At 39.1% G+C, this 23406-nt stretch overlaps 1 protein-coding gene across 3 annotated transcripts in view; it reads right to left on the minus strand.

Annotated features, from left to right (window-relative positions):
* Positions 1 to 2727: 2727 nt before the first annotated feature.
* Positions 2728 to 23406, minus strand: part of Rab27b (RAB27B, member RAS oncogene family) — a 147743-nt gene continuing 127064 nt past the window's right edge. For all 3 annotated transcript variants that reach the window (XM_036204784.1, XM_036204783.1, XM_036204782.1), the window contains 5 exons: positions 20451 to 20622; positions 18907 to 18992; positions 14084 to 14187; positions 11246 to 11369; positions 2728 to 8814 (listed from right to left, as the gene is read on the minus strand). In XM_036204784.1, coding sequence (XP_036060677.1) covers positions 8625 to 8814; positions 11246 to 11369; positions 14084 to 14187; positions 18907 to 18992; positions 20451 to 20603 — 657 coding nt within the window. In that variant the 5' untranslated portion in view covers positions 20604 to 20622 and the 3' untranslated portion in view covers positions 2728 to 8624. The remainder of the gene's footprint in view (positions 8815 to 11245; positions 11370 to 14083; positions 14188 to 18906; positions 18993 to 20450; positions 20623 to 23406) is intronic.

Here is a 23406-nt window from a genome sequence, read left to right on the forward strand (position 1 = left end):
CTCTTTTTTAATCACATCTTTATAAGAGCCAAAAGCTAAAATCAAAACAAATGTCCACTGGCAGATGAGTAAATAAAGTGTGGCATACTTACACACTGGGCTGTCACTCCTGAAAGATCCAAGCCACCAACAATTACATACCCCTAATAAAATCTCAAAGTATTATTCTAAGTAAAAGGAAGCCAGAGTAAAATAAAAATATACCATATGATTTTTTAGTAACAAATTGGTGCCTGTAAGGGAGCAAGAATTGAAAATGGACAGAGAAACATCAAGAGGTCAGTATCTTCATGATGGTAAATTTTCACAGGTACCACCCATGATAAGTTAGGCAAATATACAACTTGAATATTTATAATACATTGTATACATAGTTACTCCAACAAGACATTAAACATGGAAAAGGGGAAAAGGATAAATAGACAAAAAGAAAAGGAGGAATGAAGGAAGGAAGGAGGGAGGGAGGGAGGGAGGGAGGGAAGAGGAAGAAAGAAGTGGGAGAGGAGGAGGAGGAGGTGGGGGAGGAGGAGGGGGAATTAGCTGTAGGTAATTCTACATTTCACCCAGTTGTGTTCTCAAGTAAGACTTGTTTAGTTTTACAAGGAATATTGTTGAATGTCTCTTGGTTGTCAGACCCGGTTCCAGATGCCAGAGATACAAGAGGATGTGGTAATGGGCCCAGGGAAGAAGGAAAGAGTCAGGGAAGAAAAAAATGTAAATGTCTCTATTTTCCTAAAGTATCTAACAGGGTTGAGGTGTGGCTCAGTGGTAAAGCACTTGCCTGACATGCTTGAGGCCTGGGGTCCATCCCCAGAACTGTGAAGAGCATACATTCTACTGACAGGGAAGATAATAAAGTCAGAGATGTCTGATGGAAATATGCGAAGAAAATATGAAGCTGCCCACAGGGATAAGCAGTTGCCAGGAAGGCTTTACCCCTTTTAGATAGGGCGATATAGCAGTAACTATTCATCGGTGATTTAAACAGGGCAGTCATATCAACTAAGAATGCTTCTCTTTGGAAGTATATTTAAGCAGAAAGAGGAAGAGCAGAAAGTGTGGGAAGCAGGCACTCTTACTGGACCACAAAGAGGTTCATGCTGATGCTCTGGCAGGCCCACTAGTCTCCGAGGAGCAAAAGTCTGGGTATGTCCATGGCCTAGGGACCAAACAATTAGTTCTATCATCTTTGTACACAAATCCCCTTCCACATTTATAGTCTTTCATATTTTTTTTCATGGAAACCATCTCATTTGTGTGTTGGGGAAACCAAGGCTTAAGCTCATTAAGGATAAGCTTAGGAGCCTGTATGGTTCTCCTCTTTCTTCGGTTTTCTCTGGGAGGGGCCATGGGGGTGGGGTAAACTATGCCTAAATGGCTCCTTTAAAATGCTCTTGTTGTATACTGCTCCAGTGGCCTCATGAAACACTTCACTGAGAAGAAGAGAAAAAAAATGGCCTAGATTTCTGGGTGGGAGTAGGGTGGTCTGCATCTGTGTCCAGTGTGTTAAATGAGAGGGCTCTTTATCTTTCTGTCTGGGTCACTTCCCAGGGTGAGCGCATGAGTTTCTCTAGTGAATTGAACACACTGAGGAGGTCTTTTGCAATTTTACAGCTGTTGCTGCTTTTTTTGTTGTTGTTTTGTTCGGTTGTTTGTCTTCAGACACTTAGTATAAAAGAGTCCCTCGTCTTTTAGAGACTTACGAAAATGGTCCAAAGCAAAGATGATTGCAAAAATGAGATTAGCATAACAAAACCACTGCAGGAAGCAGACTGGCTTAGTGAAATCATAATCAGTGTTTTGGCCTCTAAACCTCGGTGTGTGCTGCTTTTGTGCATTTCCAACAGAATAGCAATGCCCATGTTCTTCTTTTGGTTAATTCTTTCTGCAGAAGCAGCAACACATGAAAGTAAATTTTTCCTTAGAATAGAGAACTGTGAATAATACAACATATCCCAAATGCAGTTTAAACACAGTAGTCCCATAATTACAGAAAACAAATGTCAGGATTCTCTGTTTTTTCCTCTCAGTATGGCACATACTATGCCTTAAAAAGTTCTATAAAACATTTGGAAAGCAAGACCTTAGAGATTTGTATTGACTGATCTAGGATGAGGCCAGGAGCAAAAGATTCTGCCTGTGCACTACTGCAGTGCTGGGCAGTAAAGTCGAAATGGAGAGGCCAAGGATTTCCTAGCTTACACAGGGAGCCTTGTTGATCTTTAAATTAAAACTTCATCATTATCCTGGCAAAGCCTGTCTAAGCAGCATACGGAAAGAGACTGACTCTGGGAACAAAGCAACTTTGGCAAATGAACATTGAAAGGGGAGCTGTGGTTCAGAATGGGCCTTGAACTGCCAGGCTTTTACCAAGTCTGTCACCAGACTGGAGTCCGTTACCGTGCAGCATTTTTTTTATGGATAAGGAACTGGGAAGTGCTTATGGACTACAGAACACCTCAATATGTCAACTCATTTCAATGAATGCATCATTCAAAACTATTAGAGAATTTCAATTGAAAAATCTCAGCTTTTAAATAACAAATTAGGACATTCAGAGAGATGAATACAAGTCACTGGGATGAATTCAAGGAATGTTTACCCCACTCCAAATGGATTCCATTTTTAATGTTGCAAACATTTCATGCTGATCTGTCTGTATCTAGTTCTTCACTCTTTGTGCATTCAACATCAGTGTACACACAAAGTTGATTTTAATATACAGAGTACTTGATAAAAACATGTTTTTATTTGAAAAGTATGCAGGAACAATCACTAGTTACAGGTCTCAACAATACTAGTCAAACCCAGACACTACAAAATCACAGGGTGCTATGATTTCTGAAGCCAGTGGAACTTTGATATAACAAATAATGACCTAATAGTGTTTGTCAGAAACCACTGCCGCTTGGAAGCACATTGAAAAAGCCACACTCAAAGTCTTAAGTTACATTGAAAGCACTAGACAGAACTGAGATCCATAAAGAAAGCAGACAAAATAAACATGCTCAGGTTAAAGAGATGGATAATATTCCTGGAACAGAAATTGTTGAGCTACCATGAAGCACTTCAGTGTCATCAGAAAATCTACTTTCACACATAAAGTAAAGCAGGATAATTTATTTTCTTAACTTCAAATACAAGAATCTTTTAAACATAAAATTTGTACATGGGATTTTAACCAACTTGTAATATACTACATTGAATCCAATTTGTCTCCTTGAAAGAAGCACAAGATGACACATTAATTAAAACAGAGCTCATGTTTTTTTTTTCCCAACAGTAAAATACATAACACATTTTCAATCAAATGCAGTGACCTCAAGGTGACTGCCAATCCATTTAGCAGTCTATTATAGTTACTGTGATGGTCCTGCTGTACATCTTATCATGACAAGTGGCCCAAGTTAAGAGTGAATTTATTTTTTCTTAGTTTATGATAATGGTGTCTGTTTATGAAAGAGAACAGTTTCTTTTGTACCATTCTTTGGAACCTAACTTGAACGTTATGAATTACTCAATGTTTGTAAAGTTCTGTGTGAGAGAAGCCACATGGTCCTGAAGTTGTCATTTCTGGCTGTTTTTCTTTCTACAACAGATTCTCCATCAAAGAGCATCTGGGGACAAGAATCACATAGAACAAAACAATAAGGATATATGACTGAGTCCCTTACTCTATATAGTGTTTGACATGAGGACAACAGTTACTGGTTAAATGGGGGAGCTATTCAATGAAGGCATGATGAGCTGGCTCCTGTAGGATTTGCTAACGACTAAGTTCGCTAAGAGGTACTAGCCACAATGCAGATGACCTCTTAGAAAGGAAAGGAGGCAGCAAAGCAAAGGTAAGCCAGAGGCGATCCCTAAAAAGGTGATATCCTTTCAAAGAGTTCTACCATTTCAGTACTAATGTTTAACCTTGGTTCTTTCTTACTTATGTTTGGTTAACGATCTTTTCACACATGAAATTACATAACACCTCAGCCATAAACTGTTGGTTCAAAGAAAGTGGCAATAAAGCATCTTTAAATGTTATTGCTTGAAATGAAAAACATTCATTATTAAGAATTTCAGACTCATATGTAGTAAATGAAATATTTTTAAGTAACCTAAATATTTGGTAGTCATACATGTAAGCACATACATTTTTCTTAGCTTGGTTCTAAGGGCATAAACTCCACAAAGCAGATAAAAATAACAAGGAAACATTTCCACAGATCTAGTTTAAAAATGGTAAAACTTTTCCTTGTCTGCCTAAGTCAACCTATGGCCTTCTCCATGATCTCCTATATTGAAAGACATGACCTAGCTAGCTTGTCACTCCTATATCTTCCAATTTCTTAATCAATGACATCATTGTGGTTGGACACCACTCAAAAATTCAATAACAATAATTTTTTTAAATAAAATCTTCTCTATACCCAACAGTGTTTATCATTTTTATACTATGAGACAGGCAGCTCCATGCATTGAGATAACTCTCAGTCACTACCCAGTACCTATTGTCAGGTCTCAGATCTCTGCAGTCACCTCAGAAATAAGCTGACCTCATTGTGGTTAAATATTGGGAAGAAAATATAATGGAGTGAATTCTTGGGCAACCATAATGAGTTTCTTGGCATCTTGAAAATTTATAAAGCTTTCTTTAAAATATTCACACTTATAGGTCAGTATTGTAAAGCTTGGTAGCAGAAAATGAAAACCAGGTTTTCTTTCACTTTGGTTAAACTTCGCTCCCCCTTCTTCTCCCTGCCCTTCTGTCAAACCCAAGTCCCCAGACATACTGCTCAGGTATCCTACATCTGAGCCTGTACATCCCCAGACCTTCAAGGAGTTACTACATATCCTAGCAAGCCATAGACTCGGAATGTTACTTCTTTATAGTTTGAGTGTTGAACATAACTCTAAAATCCTCCATGGATGACAATTCACCATCACATTTTTAAGTGTGATATACAGCAAGGAAGGCAATTTGTTTTCTTCATTAAGAGAAAAGAGATACAGAAGAGTGAATGGTCTCCTTCATAGGCGCTCTGGTTTGTTCACCTTGTCTAGGAACACACTGCACCATCACATAGGGCTTCCTCTAACTGGTATCCTTGGATATTAATGAGGAGGTGCCCCAGCCTCATCAAATCTGTTGAGTCCCAATAGACTCAGTCCAGAGCTTTAAATGTCTTCGGAGTGAGATTGTTATTACAGATCTTTAATTCATGCTACAGAGCTTATAGTCAAGTTCTTCCTTCCTTCCTTCCTTCCTTCCTTCCTTCCTTCCTTCCTTCCTTCTTTCTTTCCTTCCTTTCTTCTTCTTGATACAAAGGACAACAAAACAGATTAAAACTCTTAACCAGTCACCTTTTCAGTACAGGTTGGCAAACAATAACTATACATTAGAACAAAGCCACCCACTGAAGTATAGAATGTCTAATCTGGTTAAAAATTAACAGATAAAATGCTTTTGAAAATGCTGGTTTTGGTATTTTTTTTACAGTAAAATGATAGCGAATTGACTAAATTAGTAAATTATGAATTTTGAAACTATTACAGAGAGATCTAAGTTCATCTCCCAATAGACAGCATTTTCTCCACTTAGTCACAACTTGTTACAATAGTCAGACTAAGATCAACAGTATGTTCTCTTCACTATTTTGCATATGTTTCAAAAGATAATTCTTATATTAGATTAAAAATAGAATTATACCAACTTATAGTTAACTCCCAAGAAATGTCTAATCTGTGTCAGGCTAGGAGAAGGTAGCAATAATCTCCAGATCCCAATGATGTTCTTGAATCCTTTGCTGCTATCAGCTGGCTTTGCACTATAGTATTGTCTCTGTGAGACCTTCTGGAGACCTAAGATTAGAGAAAATGAGTTATGTGGTCGGAGACAAAACTGGTCACAGAGGTGTTTGAGGCACTGAGTTTGGGCAATGTAAACATCAACCAGTGTAAACACTCTAGACTCGGGCTCTGTGTCAGAAAGAAGTATCATGTACATTACATACCTCTCAAAAAACACAAGCATTTGGGAGGTAATTGTTAAAAGGGAACAACTGAACATACATGTTGTAGTGGGATAAAAAGTACAGAGCTCTTTAAAGCAGAATATTCATGGCACCAGTTCAATTTGAAGTTATATAATGAAATTATGGAACTAGGATCTGGAAATCATACGAGAATGCATTTCTAACAATAGTCAAATAGATTTCAAAGTCAGACATCAAGATTTACAGACAGAAATATTTCTTGATTAAGTGTTTATAAGTAGAATATTTTCATTTTTTTGCAGCTTGAAATGTCAACCCTCCCAAGTTTATTACCCAGTATTTAATACTTGTTACTCTTATAGGCACATTTCCGTATTTATAGGTATCATTGCCCTCCACTTCATGCTACAATTATCAATGATTCTCTTAAAGCAGATCCTGAAAAATTCTCATCTGACAGTGAAAAATGTTGGCATAAGCAAATTAATTATAACTAGAACACAATGAGAAACTGTATATTGGAAAGATATAATTCCTTCACTATCATATGACTCAACCATTCCCTGTTATGGAAATACTGGTACAATTTGAATCAAAATCATAAATATATTTATTGACCTCAATATATTCACCAGATTCTGTGATAGCTGTCGTCATTTCTTTCTACTTTCTGTCCAGAAGACATGAGCTTTCTCCACCCATGGCACAGACTTTGAGATCAAGAAGAGCATCCCAGACAGTGGGAATATTAACCTAGAATCAATCATAGAAGTTGGAGGTCATGGGCTATTAGCACTGAGAATTGTACTAAGGGCGGATGCCTTACAAGCTTCTACATGGTGTTGATTTGTTCATTAGTGGTACAGTTCTGGATTCAACTTACCTTAAAATCATTTTATGTAGACATGTCCTCAGATCTGTGTATGTTTCTGAAATTGACTGGACACCAAATGGAAGATAGCAGGAAAAGGTTTAAAATGGCACTGGGATTTTACTTTGCAATGTTTGTAATTTTTAAAGGAGGCAAGGTATGCAAAAGTTTGAGATTGAAAATGTTTTAAAGGATGAGAAAGTATGCTATCACCAACTGTAGGCTCAAAGAAAACAGAAAACTCAAAGCAATTTATTATTGGTAAAATGGACTGATACGTTTAAATGACACTTTGATAGGATTGGGTTATATGTATGCCAAATTAAGATAATAAAAACTAATACAATATGAGTTTTCACAACTGAATAAGTCAGTGTGAATTCTGTGGTTAATTCCAGAAAGAAAAGGCAGCTTCAAGGAAAAATAAAACCACTGGCTACAGTTTTGGTGAGATAAAATACAGATCTGTCCTTGTTATTTTCTCAAGTATATCTCAACTATAGTTATTTTCCCTCTTGACAAAATAAAGATATTATAATAAAGAATGAGACATCACCAATTTTTGGTTATTGATGGTATGAAAATTCAGGGTGACCATAGTTACTGGTCCATAATTATTTTGAAGTTATTGATCCATGAACATACCTTCATTGGTATAACTGCTTCAACACAGAGATAAGTGTGGTATAGAGAGAAAATGTGACTTAGAATTTCTAGTGCTTTTCTAAAATGAAGCAAAACCCACAACTAACAATCATTCCTTGTTTTCTACCATCAACAAATTTTGTATTTGGAAACTTTAAGACTAATGTTAAGTTTCTTGACTACATTTATAGGGTATATTCAAGGAATATCATTTATTTTTTCTTGTGACTCTTTATAAGAATTTGACAAAAAAATAAAAATAAAATGTGAACTTAGGCACTATCAGAAGCAATGCTAAAAACTTGAATTGTTTGAATTGGAGCTTCTAAAGGCCTTCTCAATCTCAGCTGATAATGTTCTAATCTGCTTCAGTGAAATTTGGCTAAGTGACTCTCTCAGACTTATCTCAAAGATCCATTTCATTTTACCTGTTCAACTGCCATATTCCCATGTTTCATTTGCCTCCAAGGAGTGTCCCTTATATTTTTTCATCCATGGTCCTATTCTTGTCTCTCTGCCATTTATAAAAAATATATATATATATATATATATAAATGGCATTATTACACAATTTCCTTCAAGAAATCTGACATTCACCCACTCACAACCTTATCAGTGTAGCTTATTGGGTAAATGTAGTCATCCTTAATAAGCCACACAGAATTATTTGTTATGTGTCTATTTTAGGAATATGTTTTCCCCAGTGTAAATATAGACTATGAATCATACTTCACATAAATAGATGTGAACAGAAATCATCTTTTCATATTCTTTTTAGTTAGCCTATTCCTTTCTCCAGGCTGATAGTAATATGTGCTTTTGTTTAAAAGTCACAGATACTTCTTCTCATATACACAACTTCTTTATAAAAATACAACCAAGCATCCACGATGGTGAGACCACCTTAGGAGAACTTTGATTTTTGTTTGGAAGGGACTCAGGTTAACAGTACAGTTCTTTTAACACTATTGACTATTCTGGTTTATTAAAATAGATTGGGGTAGGAAGAGAAAGACATGCCATTGCTCATGATCTACTCAACAACAACTTTGTGGTTTGCATTATTTCAGGATGTAGTATTTGGGTGGGCTCTTCATCACTGGTTCCTAGGAGGAGTGTCTCTAGCAGGCACATTTCTTTTCTGCTGGCTTTTCCCCATCCAGCTTTCCAGAATTTCCACCATTGACAGTGTCCGGAACCTGTGTCTTCTCTACACATTGTTCCATTCTCTTCATTATTAAGTCCAGAAGGGTTTCCACAGACTTCTCTACATTCTGTCCTGTTGCAGCACTTGTTTCAAAGTATGGGATGCTAACATAAAGAAATGAAAAACAGATTTTTCAAATTGATCTGTAAAATTATATCTATGATTCATATATAACACATTCTTTTGAAGTGTGTATGCATCATAGAAAGATTAACTCTAGCTAATTAACAAATGTATTACTTCATGAGATTATCATGTCTTATTTACTATCCAAACAGAATACAATGTTACTATCAATAAATATAATCACCAAATTGTGACATTGAACTTACTATATTCTTGAATAATGTAGATAGTAATATTCTCCTGCAAAATCATTTTAAAGCAGATTTAGGGTTTATTTTTTAAAAGATTTTATTTTTATTTATGTGTGTATATACATGCATATGTGTATGTATGTATGTGAGTGTGTGTGTATGTGTGTGTGTGTGTGTGTGTGTGTGTGTGTGCATGTTGGTGTGTGCACACATATGCCTAAGGAAGCCAGAAGAAGGTGTCAAGTCCCCTGGGGCTGGAGTTACAAGAGTGGTTATATGTCACATGACATGGATGCTGGGAACCAAACTGGTTCTCTAAAATAATGCCAAGTGCTCTTAATGACTAAGTTGTCTTTCCAGTGCAAGAGCTGAGGTTAATTAAGGACCAGGGAGTCTGCTATAAGATCCTGTCTCTCCTAGAAATGACAGGGAAGTTACACCCACAATACTTCAATAATATGGCTACCTAAATAGAAGGTGGGCAATGACAACACCATTTGAAATGCCAGTGTGGATAGGGAAATTGCATGGGGCCCCACCCCTAGTTGGTTAAAGACTGCCAAGAGAGAAAGAGTTAGTCTTCCTTAGAGATGAGCACCCTAAATGGTTATCCAGGCTCAAATGGTTAATGCCACTGCCCCCAATATTCAACCAAGCAATATTAAATGAACTCAGTGGCTTGTATTTATATACAGGGAAATGATGCAATTACATTTTAATTTTTAAACTTATGTTCTTTGAGAACAAAGATATTGGTATAAATTTAAGTTGAGCACATGGTTTAACAGAAAGAGAGGGACCTAGGGAACAGAGAACCACACAGCTGTTGCCGGGGGCTTCTCAAGAGGAAGCAGTCTCACACAAAATACTAATGAGAAATGGTTTTTAAAGAAAGAGATCAGAAGAGATACAAAACACAACAAGTGAATGCCATGTTATACATGGCTGGCAAAAAGATCTTAGTGTCAGTTTTTGCTGGCAAGTTGGAAACCTTGTTTTCTGTTTCTTGGTTTTGTTTTTTCACTAAATTTAATGAGTTGTTCTTCATGCTGTCATGACCCCAGTGTATAGGAAACCATTAGAGGGGATAGCCAGAAAGCTGAAGCCAAGGCATCATCACCACTTTAACACAATGAAGTAAACAAAACCCATAGGAGAAATACCTAGACCAGTGGTCAGCAGCACCACTAAGATTTTATGGTCAGCAGCATCACTAACATTGTGCTTCCCTCTGGCCAATCACCTAGAAATTTGCTTTCAAAATGCTGCATACATTGGATATAATACTCATGGGAGTGTAAGCTATATTTATTTGGAATTATCAGCATCAAGAAGATCTAAACTTGAAAGATCCAAATGAGCTCTTTCTGGCAGATGACAAAACTGCTTTAAGTTGAAAAGTCACTGACAGATTCTGCCATGGAAGTCAATCTGCAATGACATGGGTTGATTTTCTTTGAGTTTGTTTTCAGCTGCCAGTAAAGTCTACCCAGGAAGATGGACGGCTGCATTATCCAGGCCAAATCAGATACTGTTCTTTGCTCACCTAAGTAACTGTTAAGTGAGAAGTAGTAAAGCACAGAGTTTATGAATATAAGGCTTGATATAGATTCCTTGGACTAAATTTAAGCTTGGTTCTTTAATAGCTATTTAGTTTTCCACCAAGCACTTAATTATTCTGTGACTCAGTCCTTCTTATCCAAAAGGTGGTGACTCCAGTGTGTCCTACATAAGGCTACGAGAAGCTCAATGAGCTGAAGGCTAGCAACAATGGCCAAAGCATGATAAAGACTCAATCAATGTTAGATGCTATTATTAATCTGCTTTTGGAAGGGAGGTGTGTGTGTGTGTGTGTGTGTGTGTGTGTGTGTGTGTGTGTGTGTGTTACATGTATGTACGTGCAGGCTTGCTTGCTTGTGAGTGTCAGTCACTAAATCTGGAGCTCATTGATTTACCTACACTGCTACACTGAGTGGCTATGAATCTCATCTCTTCTCCTAGCACTGGGTTACAGACCCATTCTACCATAGACAGCTATTACGTGGGTGCTAGAGATCCAAACTGAGGTCTCCACTCTACTAGTAAGCCATCTCCCCAGCTGGAAAGACTTTTTAATTCACTGCTGTTTCTGATCCAAGGGGTTTCCTTCAACTGTCTCCCTCATGGCTCTGTTTCATCTCTGGAAGAGGTCAGATGGTTCCCAGTGAGAGTGACTCACCCATACTTTTCAGCCAGCTCCCGAGCTTGCCGTTCATTGACTTCCCTTTGGTCTGGCAGGTCCGCCTTGTTGCCGATTAGTACTATGTCTGGGTTTTCACAGTAAGCATTTGCTTGCAGTTGGCCTTAGTAAGGAAGCAGAGGGAAGCAGTGAGTTAGTCACAAGCAAATGATGTTAAAGGGCTGCTCATACTCTAGATTCCCAACCCAGCTGTTCATCTGCAGCTTTGTTGCCTACTAACACTGGTCATCTCCCCTCATAGTTTCATCTATAAAATGGAGATGATGCCTCACAAATTATAGATAGTGACACTGAACAATAGGTACACAGGAAATACCTGAACCAATATTTAAACATGCTCACCTATACCCAGGAGCTTGCCCTCTGACCTATGTGTCTTCTTGCCATTGGTTCCTCAGATAAGAATATCAGGCTTGATCTAAGCCTTTCACTTGGAGATGATAGAACATGATTTTTATGTATGTTCATTCCCTCCATTAGATGGCGGTTCTGTTCCCCTCTCCTGACATCAAAGAGATGATCTACGGAATGGATGGGGCTTGAGAAACTGGAAATTCATGCAAAAACAAGCTTAAGATAAAATCTTGTTTTTACTCTTTCTTTAGGCAAATGTGTGTGTGGTGCATATGTGGGTGTGTGCATTTGTGCATGTGTGTGTGTGTGTGTGTGTGTGTGAGAGAGAGAGAGAGAGAGACAGAGAGAGAGAGAAAGAGAGAGAGAGACAGACAGACAGAGACAAAGACAGAGAGACAGAGACAGAGACAGAGAGGCAGAGAGAGAGAATAAACTAAGTAGCAAAGAACAGAATGAAAGAAGGAAGAAGAAAGGGAAGGAAAGGAAAGAGAGACCACTCCACCTGTGTCTAAGACCTGCAATGTGTCATGTAGCCAAGACTGGAGGAAGCGCACAAAGATTTACCCTGTAATATCAATGGTCTGAGTGTTAGAAACCCAGAGATTATTAGACATGGCAATTAATTATCCTAAATCCCAATAATATCTTCCTGGAGACTTGAGGGAGAGGACCATCTGCCTTGAAAAACAACAAACAAACCATTCTCTGAAAGAATCTAATAATCTTATTATTTCCTTGTCTCAACAGAATCTAATCATAGTACCAGAATTTGGATAAGGACATACAACATTCAAAGGAAATAAAGACAGATCCTAGGGTAAACATTAATTTGGAGAGGCAATTAAGAAAGTCAGGCTTTGTTGATATTTTCCCTATTGGCTACAACTGGTTACTGAATTCACAATCAAAATACATATAAAAATTTACCTATTGCTATATTTAGTGCATCATTAATTTTACCTAGCTATATTTAGTGCATTATTAATTTTGTATAATATGTTTTATATGTAGGAATGTAGCAATAGAGACCTAGGTAGACATAGCAAGAGTCTGAACATACACAAAGTGCCAGGAAAAGTGCAGAATATTGCATTGGAATAAATGTGTGAAGCCTACTCTTTCTCAGCTCATGTATTCTATGCTAGAAATAGTATGAGACACACCTAAAAGCAAAAATTCTGTAACAGTGCTGGGAGCGTGGTTGCAGCATCCAAATGAACCATGCATTGTTGAGAGGACACAGAAGGATGACAAGCACTACATGAGGTGGAGTGGCAGATCAGGAAACCTCTCTCTAAAGAGAAATAAAGTCTAGGCAATATCTTGGGAAGTAAGGAAGGAGCACAGGGCTGTCAACTGAAGAAGAGAAATCCAGAGGGGATGGGAAGGGCAAAGGTTGTTAGGAAGAATAGCTTCACTGTTCTAAGTGTGGCTGAGGGTCAGTGACAAGAGACTCATGAAGAGGGACTACCCTGGCTTCACAGTTTTCCTGGACATAGCTAAAGGACTTGGGCTTTTTTCCGTGCTAAGTATGAAGTCATAGACTCTGGGGGTGGGGGTGGGGGTGGCGAGAAAGGAGCTAGGGAGGTGGGCTGGAGATTCCTATAATTAGATTGTCTTCATGTTTGAACAACTTATTTATTTATTCTTGTGTATGTGCACAGATGTGTACATAGATGGATATGTACACAGATATGCCTGCATTTAGAGATCAAAATTCAATACCACTCTATGCTTCAGGTTGTCTACTTGTTCTTAAGATGCCTCTCAAACCTTGTGGATCCGGTGGCTGGCCACGAAGCTCCGGGGAATCTCCTGTCTCCACTTCCCTAGTGCTGAAAGCAGAACTGCAGCCTACCACTATTGCCACTTTTGTGTGGGTTCTCAAGTCCTCATGCTGACACAGCAAGCCTCTCACTGATGGAGCATCCTATTCATCCTCCTTTAACAACATTGTATTCAAGCAAAACCTTGTGTGAGCTGGGTGATTCCAGAGCCATGCCTTATCAACATGGCTGGCTGTTCTCTGGAGTAGTTCCTAGTTTAGTTAACCCTTTCACCCTTGAGCACGTCTAGATGCCAGTGTCCCCCTCCCACAGGAAACACCGTGGATGTTCTCTGTCTTGTCTATTCAAATCTAATTCTATACATGTTATCTTTCACCTTGTCAAAAATCCTCACGACTTACCAGACAAATGAAATCAATGGCTGCTTAACCAGAATGCTAAAACCCTTAGTCCTGGGATAGTCTCATAGGCTTCTCTAGGAAGAGTCAAAGGAAAACAGAATTCTAACCCATGTTGCTTATTGATACAAAAGTCACCGCTCTGAAGATGACACAGGGTACACTGTGCTCATGTCTTTTCAGAGTTAATCTGTGGCTGCGTTTCCACAGGGCAAACAAGCAAATAGAGCTGCCAAGTCCCAAAGAAGCTGTCCACACGTATTACTCAGCTCACTTACTCATCCAGTTCCTGACATTCAAGAAGCTCTGTTGACTGGTGAGGTCAAACATTAACAAGAAGCCCATGGCGTCTCTGAAAAAGGCGGTGGTGAGGCTCCGGAATCTGCCGACAAAGCACAGTGACTGTTGCTCAGTCCACAAATTCACAATCACAGGGCAAACGTTTCCCACACATACATGCTGTCTCCATAGCACTCACACCCTTATCTTTCTCTATGGACATGTGAAACTAGGCCAGAAGATGGCTGTGGGGCAGGGAGAGAAGATCTGTTTGCAAATTAGTTTTTAAAGACCACTTTCAGGCTCTGTGGTGCCATGGCGCCGATACAGAGTTCCATTTAATCACCAACTTGCCACCACAGCCTCTTGGAATCTTTTTCTTTTTTGGCCTATGGCTTCTTCTGGGCCACAATTAAAATCTTATCCCACTGATAGTGGACTTTATCTTAGAATTTTCAATTTTTCTTGTCTGTGGCCAGAGGAAAAGTAGACACATAATCAGGCTGAAAATGAGAACCTCTATGAGCATGCAAAGCATGCTGCAGTTCAGAACTAGAAGAGTTGATAAACTCTTTTTAAAGCATCCTTTGGGGTAAGACTCTCCCTCAGGTGGGTGTGTGAATCATGAGGAAGAGGAAGAGGAAGGAAGGACAAAGGAGAAACTTAGGTCATAGGGAAAGAAACTGAAACTATTCATTCACAGTGGAGGATGCTGGAAGTATACTATTATAAAAATGCTAAGGTGCACACTCACTGATGCCCTCCCTTGTTCCTGCCCTGACTTCTTTAGCTAATACAAAGATAGGCTGAGACCCACAATGACATCAGCATGGGGCAGAACTGGAGAATGCACACAGGGATCAGGGAAGGGCTGAGTTGACAATGCAATGTCAGAAAGGCACACAGCTTTGAAATAGAGAAGTGTGGTATTTGCTCTCCTCAATGGTTTCCTAATTTTTTGGTCTCTCATTTTAATCCACTTGGTAGCTATTTCATGGTGGTTTTCTCAGAGTTCTATTCTGGACCCTTCTCATCCTATGCACACACACTGGAAGATGTCACTTACTCCCTTGGCTTAGTTGTAGCCTATATGTTGAACAACCCAAGATAGCTAGATAGCTTTTTGCTGTCTGTTGAATTCATGCTTTAGAGAATTTTCCACACAGACAAAACGCAGGCATTTCTAGAATCAAACATCCCAAACTCAACTGCTCTTCTTCCTGTCTTCTTTTTCTGGAAAGGGCGGTCTCACCCTGTTAATGGCACAGCCCTTTTCCCCTTTTCCAAAACTCCTCTGCCTGTGCATCATCAACACCTGCTTCTTCCCTGGCTCACCTCATTACACTATCTCCTGCTCCACTAGCTTCACACTCATGACCGCTCACCCCCAATTACCATCTTAGTAAGCTTCCCATATCCAGTTTTGGGGAGTTCTCATTTCTTCCTGTTGATTTTGTGATTCTTTCACTAACAACATTTTAATGATTACACATGGCTCTTAGGATAGCACCAAAGCACCCTACTAAAGCCATCAAGTCTTTGCAGGATCCTCATCTGTCTATCATTAGGCTTCATCTCTTGCCTACACCCCACAGGCATGCTAATCTTCTCTTGGTTCTGAGAAAGTTCACTGTTCCCCCTGGGCTCCCTCACACGCTGGTTGTTCCGTGGGTTGCCTCACATTAGTCTTTCCTCTTCCTCTGCCTGTCCTTTAGCCTGGATTATACTCCCTCATGCATTGTGTATGAGTGCAAACATAACGCAACAGTGGAAACACCGCTTCCTCCTGGAGCCTTCTGGGAATAGCCTCCTCCTGGAGGGCTCACTTACCACCTTCTGTCTCCTGACAGTTGTCCTGGGGCCATGCTGAGATTGATTGTTTGTCCAATGTCTACACTCATCTGTAAGCTCCAAGGGAAAAGGAGCTGTGTTTCCAATTGAGAACACAGTCTGTTTTCATTGCCCAGAACATGCTATTTACTTACAAAGTGCATTTGATTATTAAAGAAAATAAGAAAAAGAAAGAGTACAGTAAAAGTTTTGCTATTCTTACAGATTTTAAACAACATCAAAAGAGAACTGTTCTTTGAAGCATGAGGGAAGAGATAAATCAATCATTGCTTTTGCACAGCATTTCTGAAATGCAAAGGTGTAGATTATAAAAACCAAAAGCATTACTCATTTTGTTTCCATGTGGGTCTGTTTCTGCTTCTGCCTGGCAGTTCTTAGAGATCACAGGCATTCTGTAATAGTTCCCTCTGCAGAAAAGCTGTGCCCACAAAGCTGTTTCTTAATCATTGTATTGATGTGGCTGAGAAAAGTGGTGTGTGTGTGTGTGTGTGTGTGTGTGTGTGTGTGTGTGTGTGTGTGAAGGACATGCCTGTGTGTTATTTTCCTCATTGCCCACAGCAAATGATGAAGTAGTTAAAAAGCATATTGTGTCATCTGACTAAAGCAAATTTTTCCTCACTAAACAGCAGCACAGACAGACAGGACACTCGCTGTGGAGCAGGCTAACATCCTGGATCAATCGTCCTTTGTCACCCTTCCTTCTGTTATTCTGTGAAAAAAAAATGCAACTGATACACATACTCCTTTCCCATCTCACCCTAGTCAGTGGCTCAAGTGGGAAAAGCTAAGACCATAAAAAGCAACAGACCCCAGAATTAGGCTCCTTATTGTGTATCCCTAGATGGGGCACAAGGGTGAGACTCTTTATGTTCACATAGGATTATGTATTTTCCTGCTTTCCCATAGTTGACTTTTTGTCAATGACCATTATCCTTACCTGGATCATATTGCCAGAAGCCCCAAGGCATAGGGCTGAGGTTTGTGGTATTGTTTAACTTGCTGCTTAGCTACACCTTATATACACAGCATGCAAAATTCTCAAGGGATGAATAAGCCAAGAGCTACTAAGACAGCTCATCCCATTCTCCTACAATGCAGCTGTATTAAGGGGACAGATGAGAGAAGTCGGCCATCATGCAAGGCTGACATATCGTGTGCAAGGACATATGGAAACCACATTTTTTTTTCCGTATTGCTTCTTCAAAAATGAATTACATTGGTCTATAAAACATACATCTTTGTGACAACAAAACTGACACATGAAAAGAGACTCTTATGAGGAATGACTTCAGAAGAACCAGCAGTGTTGAAGGGTGTGTGTAAATGGAATTCACAGTCAAAAAAGCTAACAGAGAGGGCCCGCCACCTCTCCTGGCGTTTACACTCACTGAAAGCGAGAACATTTTGGATGCATTTCAAAAATATGGGTGTTTACAAGCATCAGCATTCTAAGACATATGATGCAGAATCGGGGGCAAGATGTCTCCTACATATCTTTGCTGTCACTCTGTCGCCACTTTTATTCAATCTGATAGTAGACAGTTTTATTAGATGTGGGTCTTTAACACTTGGAAATTGGGTCCCAAAGAAACATGTTTTCATTGAATAATGGAAAATCACTGCAAGCTCTACGCAATCAATGCTGCGATGTACTGTTTGCTATCTTGCATATGACAGCACAAACGGTATGGAAAGACTAGGAAGAATTCCACCCTTATGCAGCTCACAGCTTTGTTGGGATAAGATGGCCACAAGTGAGTCAATAAAGGGCAGTTAGAGATTTAAAAATAATAGAAAAGTTATCTTATTAAATGGTGACATAGCATTTATTGAGTAGCATTTTAGTAGCAGAATACAGGTGTCACTGGAGTTCAAAACAAAGTGGGGATTTGTTACTGGCTTCACTGGGAAGGTGGAATTTGAGCCAAGGCTGGAGAAAGTAGAGGGTTAGGAAGGTGGGAAAGAGGTTAAAGTTTCTAGGCCTGAAGCAACAGCTCAGTGGGCAATGTGTTCCTCGCACAGGCTGGTCATTATGGATCCTCAGAACCCATGCAAAGCCAGACATAGTAGTGTGTATCTGTAATCTAGGTGCTCCTATAGTGAGGTGAGAAGTAGAGACAGGAGGATCCCAGGATGCTCATGGGCCAGCTGGCCTGGTATGGGCATCAGGGAACACCAAGGCGGGAGCCCCTATCTCAACATGGTAGAAGATGAAGAAGACCTACACACTCCTATACCCAAGGCTGTTCTCTGACCTGCCCATGCATGTCATGGCCCATGCACGCCTGCAGTCACACACATGGCCATGTATGCATACATGTAGATGCATACATCATATATAATATATCTGAAAGCGCAGGTGCATCATACACAGAGCTTAATTAAAATATATTCTAGCTATCAAGTAATGGTGCGAGCCAAATATGAGTGAGAAAAGGCAGTCACCAAGCGTATAACAAAGAATATGGGTGGGAGACCAGAAAGATAGGGAAGGTGAAACACCTTCTCTTCAACTCTGTCTGTGATCAGCTCTTGTAACAATGCCAATTCTCAATCTTCACTAGAGTAAATCTGAGATATTTCTCCTTCCTAGGAAGTATGAAGGTAGATTTACTCTCCTCCAATTGTTCGGATCTGCACTAGCTATACAGTTCTAGTGTGAATAACAAACTAGAAATCACAGGCTTTTATTTCCTGACACAAATGCCCATTAGTTGTTTTATTTTGTTTGTTTGTTTAGTCTGAGACAAAGTTGCTCTTATTTTGTAGCCCAGACTTGAAGCAATCCTCCTGCCTCAGACTCCTAGGTACTAGGGTTATAGGAATGTACTACCACATTGGGCATAGCTATCTATTTTGAAATTGGTAGAAAAGTTGGATACCATTTTTTTTTTTGAGGTTCATTTGCAACATTAGTTCTTCAACATTTTCTAAGTTATAGGTAGCTAGAAATAAAGTAATTTCCTGTTACCGCTCTTGTCCAGCAGTGTCCCAAAGCTGCAGGTGTACCTTAAACGCTTTCCCTGAAGACCCATCGGCTCCTTGTGTGTTGTAAACCTGAAAAACACAATCCTCCCAAGTTAATAATGCCTTGGATTTTGTCAACATTGTGTTTTCGTTGATTACTATAATCAAAGTTCATAGTGCAGAATAAATATTTGCTTTATTTTCCCCCAAGTATCACATATATCTCACTTTGAAATGTCAAGTACAGTATGATTTTCAACACAGTTTAAGCATACTGCAAACTTAAATTAGACACCTTCTGTCATTTCCTCATGGAAGCAGCAGACATCAGATTAGGATGAAAGCCCAGGTTCAAAAACCAACTTTTCATTTAAACTACTGAGTCTATTTTTTTTTTTTTTTGCTTTGACAAATCGAGACAATAATCCTTTCATATTTTATAGCTGTAATAAACTTAAATGAAATTACAAATGGGAAAACCACTTTAAACAAAACTTGCTTTATAAGTACCTGGCTATCGTTTAGCACAGAATTAACGTTCAAAATGACTTAGGTTAGAAAATGAACACAGAATTTCTCAGTGGGTTGAGTTAGGACACTTCAGACTCTGTCTTTTAGCCTCTTCTTTAGAGGGCCTTTGCAGATAATATTCATGGCTTAGTGAAAATATTTTATAGGCACATTTTTGCGATATTTCTGCCTAGATTGGTAGTCATTGCTAAGGGGAGAAGTCAGAAGAATTCTGGAGTACCTGGAAGCAGAGCTGTCCACAATCTATTGGCTCTCAGTTAAGGCGTAAGAAGCGATTCAACTTTCATTCAGTGTCTTTCCACCAAGCATTTCCCTCTGGGATTTGTGACATCAACTGGAAGGCACAGTGATCTTGGCAGTCAAGAATACTATGGGTGGCAGGAAATCTGGCTAAGCTTATGTGCCTATGCTACATGCCTCACATGTCACAATATCCTCCTTCCTGTCATTAGTGTCTAGCATGGGAGAAGGGAATGGTGTTGTGATTCTCACTTAAGCTCTCTTATCATGGAAAATAGCATGGATGGGTCTCACATTCTGTTCAGAACAAGCCAGTGATTGATGGCTGAGGCTACACAGAAATAAAAATGCAGCAAGAAGTTATAAATCTCGTGTTCTAGCTATTTGCCAATCATACTTTTAACCTCTTTGTTAGGAGTAAGGAAGTGAATCCTTCGATTTTCTAAGAAATTTACCTCAGACCAATGAATTAATACTTCTAGTACCTTAATAAGTCAAAATTTGCAAGATTCCTTAAGAATTCACAGAAAACACATTATCCACAAATTCCAGAACTCATTTATTTTAGTGTGCTTTCGAAGACAGATAGTGTCACTCAATGTCTTTCTATCAAAATGTTACTGGTAGTTGAAAATGTAATAAATAACATTCTGAAGTTGTGAGTTTCATGTGACAAAAAAAACCCAGTCACTTTGAAGTACAATAAACACTGCTACAAGATTTGTATTTGATATAAGAGAATAAGTAAAAGGGTTAAGAACATAGTTAAAAACTTACCACACGTTTTTCCCGAAAATCTATTCCAACTGTAGTGATGAATTTGGGATTGAATTTGTTGTCTGTGTATCTGTAAAGAAATGTTGTCTTGCCTACTCCCGAGTCTCCAAGGGCCAGGAGTTTAATCAAATAATCATAATCTCCATCAGTCATAGTGATGATCTTGATGAGCCTGCACAGGGGAAGAGCAAACATGATACAGCTGAAGTTGATTTCCTCTGTCTGCGATCAGAATGAAGCATACATTTAATTAGTGACATTAACACCAAATGCCTCTATTGTGCTGAAATCCTGAAACAACTTGGTCAAAGCAGCTTCAAGTGTGAGGGTACTCCTGCTGTTTTATCACTTTACATCAGGGCATATAATATCAAGCATTTGTCTAATAGACATTGGCACCACAATAATAGACCTTAAAAAGTCAAGGACGTTTGTTTCCAAAACAAGTCTCGCGAGTATTAGTGGTGTGGTTGGTGCTAGGGAGAGGAGGGAGACACAAGAAGGGAAACCCCACTGGAAAATGAAGCAGCAAAGGCAGAAAGTGTTTGCAACTGCATGCGAAATGAAGAAGTTGGAAAGGTTTGCATCAGATAATAAAGGAGAAGCTGTCTATTATATCCATACATAATATTCCTTCTTAGTCTTAAAAATTTAACAACTAGCCTGATGCCCCTGAAAACACCTGCAGCAACAACTGGTAGAAATCTTCCCTCCCCAAACAAGGAAGCCTCTGTTCTGAATCAGTCTGTGTTGAGTTGCACAGCACCGATTTCCAAACCTTGAGAGAGAGGCAGAGCTATTGCAAGGTGTAGTTTTGACTATTCCAGTAATATGCCTCCTGTCTGGGTGAAAACATCACCCATCTTTTCTTCCAGTGCATAGGCCCCTCCTCCCCTGAAGCTATGATGACCATGACTGCAGACCAGCCCTAAGCTATTGCAAATGCATCTCCAGAGGTTATTCCAAGGCAACTCATCTGAATGACATCCTGCTCTACAGTTGTGAAGTTCCTACCATGACTTGAGATTTGCTACAACTTTCTGATTCATAGGTCACAGGTTTAGTTTGAAGGTTTCTTGGGTCCTGCCCTCCTTCCCCATGGTCCAGACAAATTTCTCTCAAATACAGTCCTGCAGCAACTGGGACCCAAGTAAACACACAGAGGCTGATATTATTTATAAATTGTATGGCCTATGGCAGGTGTCTTGCTAGCTAGCTCTTATAACTTAAACCATTTCTTTTTATCTATAAATTGCCACATGGCCATGGCCTACTGGTGCTTTCACATCTTGCTTCTCCTGGTGGTGCTGGCTTCTCTCTAAACTCCCCTTTTCTCCTTCCTGTTACTTTCCTTGGATTTCCCACCTGCCTCTAAGCTGCCGTACCATAGGCCCAGACAGCTTATTTATTAACCAATGTGAACAACATGTACTCACAGTATACAGAAAGACATCTCCTAACACAGAGAAATGTGTTTGTTGTATCCTACTACAAAGAGGGAGGCCTTTGAAGACTTTGCTAGCATGGAAAACATTGCTCTGTTACGTGAAAAAAGAGAAGATATTCCTATTTATGCAAACCCAGGAGCCATTTTGTTCTTCAAAACAGTCTATTCTGCAATGATTAAAATTACATTTCAAAAACAGCCTATTAGATGAGCTAAAAAACATTCTAGTAATTTTCCAAAAATATAAAAAGGCCTGGTGGTATAGGTCTGTAAATTCAATTGTTTGGGAGGCTGAGGCAGGAGGATCACAACTTCAATTTCCTCCTGGGCAACTTCACCTGATCGTGTTACAAAATATGAAAAGGGATAATGACATAGCTTAGTACATGTCACACATGCATGTGTGAGAAACTGGATTCCATTCAAATCACCACTAAGCAACTGAATAGAAGCAGATACACATGATGTACATGCACATAAACTTAATCCAAAATGCTTTTACTTTGCTATTTTTAAGTAGTAGTCCAAGATGAAAGATTTTATGTCTTTGGGTAAAACAGTTAATGAAGATAATGAGTTATTTATCAAATAATTGATAATCATTAAATTTCTTTGGAGATTTGCATCTTTTAAATATAACTAATTCCTTAAATCTGAACTGCATTGCTTCTGCTAAATAGGACTGAATTGATTATGAATGTGTGTTTCTTTCATTAAAGAATTTTTTTTTGAGATAGGATAATTCATGTTGTCCTTACATATGCCTCTCACATAATTTACTTCATCATTGAATAGAACTTGCTGAGTCTTCTGTCTATAAAGGCTTTTGTTTTCTTTCTAAACTATCTAGACAAAGTGTGACCATGGCTTAGGAAGCATGTGCACCCATTGGCAGCTAGCCTTCCTTAGTGAAAGGGCACCACAGACAACCAAGGACACCAGACTCCTGTGGGAGATATCTGCTGCAGGAGACTGCCTGTACTTATCCTAGACTTGATGGCTTTGAATCAGAGCTTTGTAGTTGAATCTGCTGCTGCTTTCAGTCTTGGAGACACACTGGTGCCCAAATAGAATGATGCTTCCTACTGGAGGCCTGTGTTACCATCTCTCTGTCTTCTCCCTACTGGAGGCCTGCATTACCATCTTTCTGTCTTCTCCCTACTAGAGGCCTGCATTACCATCTCTCTATTTTCTAAGTATCATTTTACTAACATCCTGTTCATTTTTTTCTGGGAAAAGGAAAACTTAAATTTATTCTAAGATAAAGGTGACAACTGCCACCATCTTTCTCAGGTCTGAGCCATAGAGGGACAGAAATGGAGTTACTGAATACCTAAACAGAAAGTAAAGTTGGGAGGTATCATGGCTTCCTGGAAAAATGAAAAGGATGGAGTGTATCAGCATGATCTGAATTTCATTCATGTTTCCTAAATTATTTCACTTTATTGTTGACAGTCATAAGAGAGACTAAATCTCAAACAAAATCCATCAGTACATGAGTATTGAGCA

The sequence above is a fragment of the Onychomys torridus genome, chromosome 13 (genome assembly GCF_903995425.1).
Source record: "Onychomys torridus chromosome 13, mOncTor1.1, whole genome shotgun sequence".
Taxonomy (NCBI): Eukaryota; Metazoa; Chordata; class Mammalia; order Rodentia; family Cricetidae; genus Onychomys; species Onychomys torridus.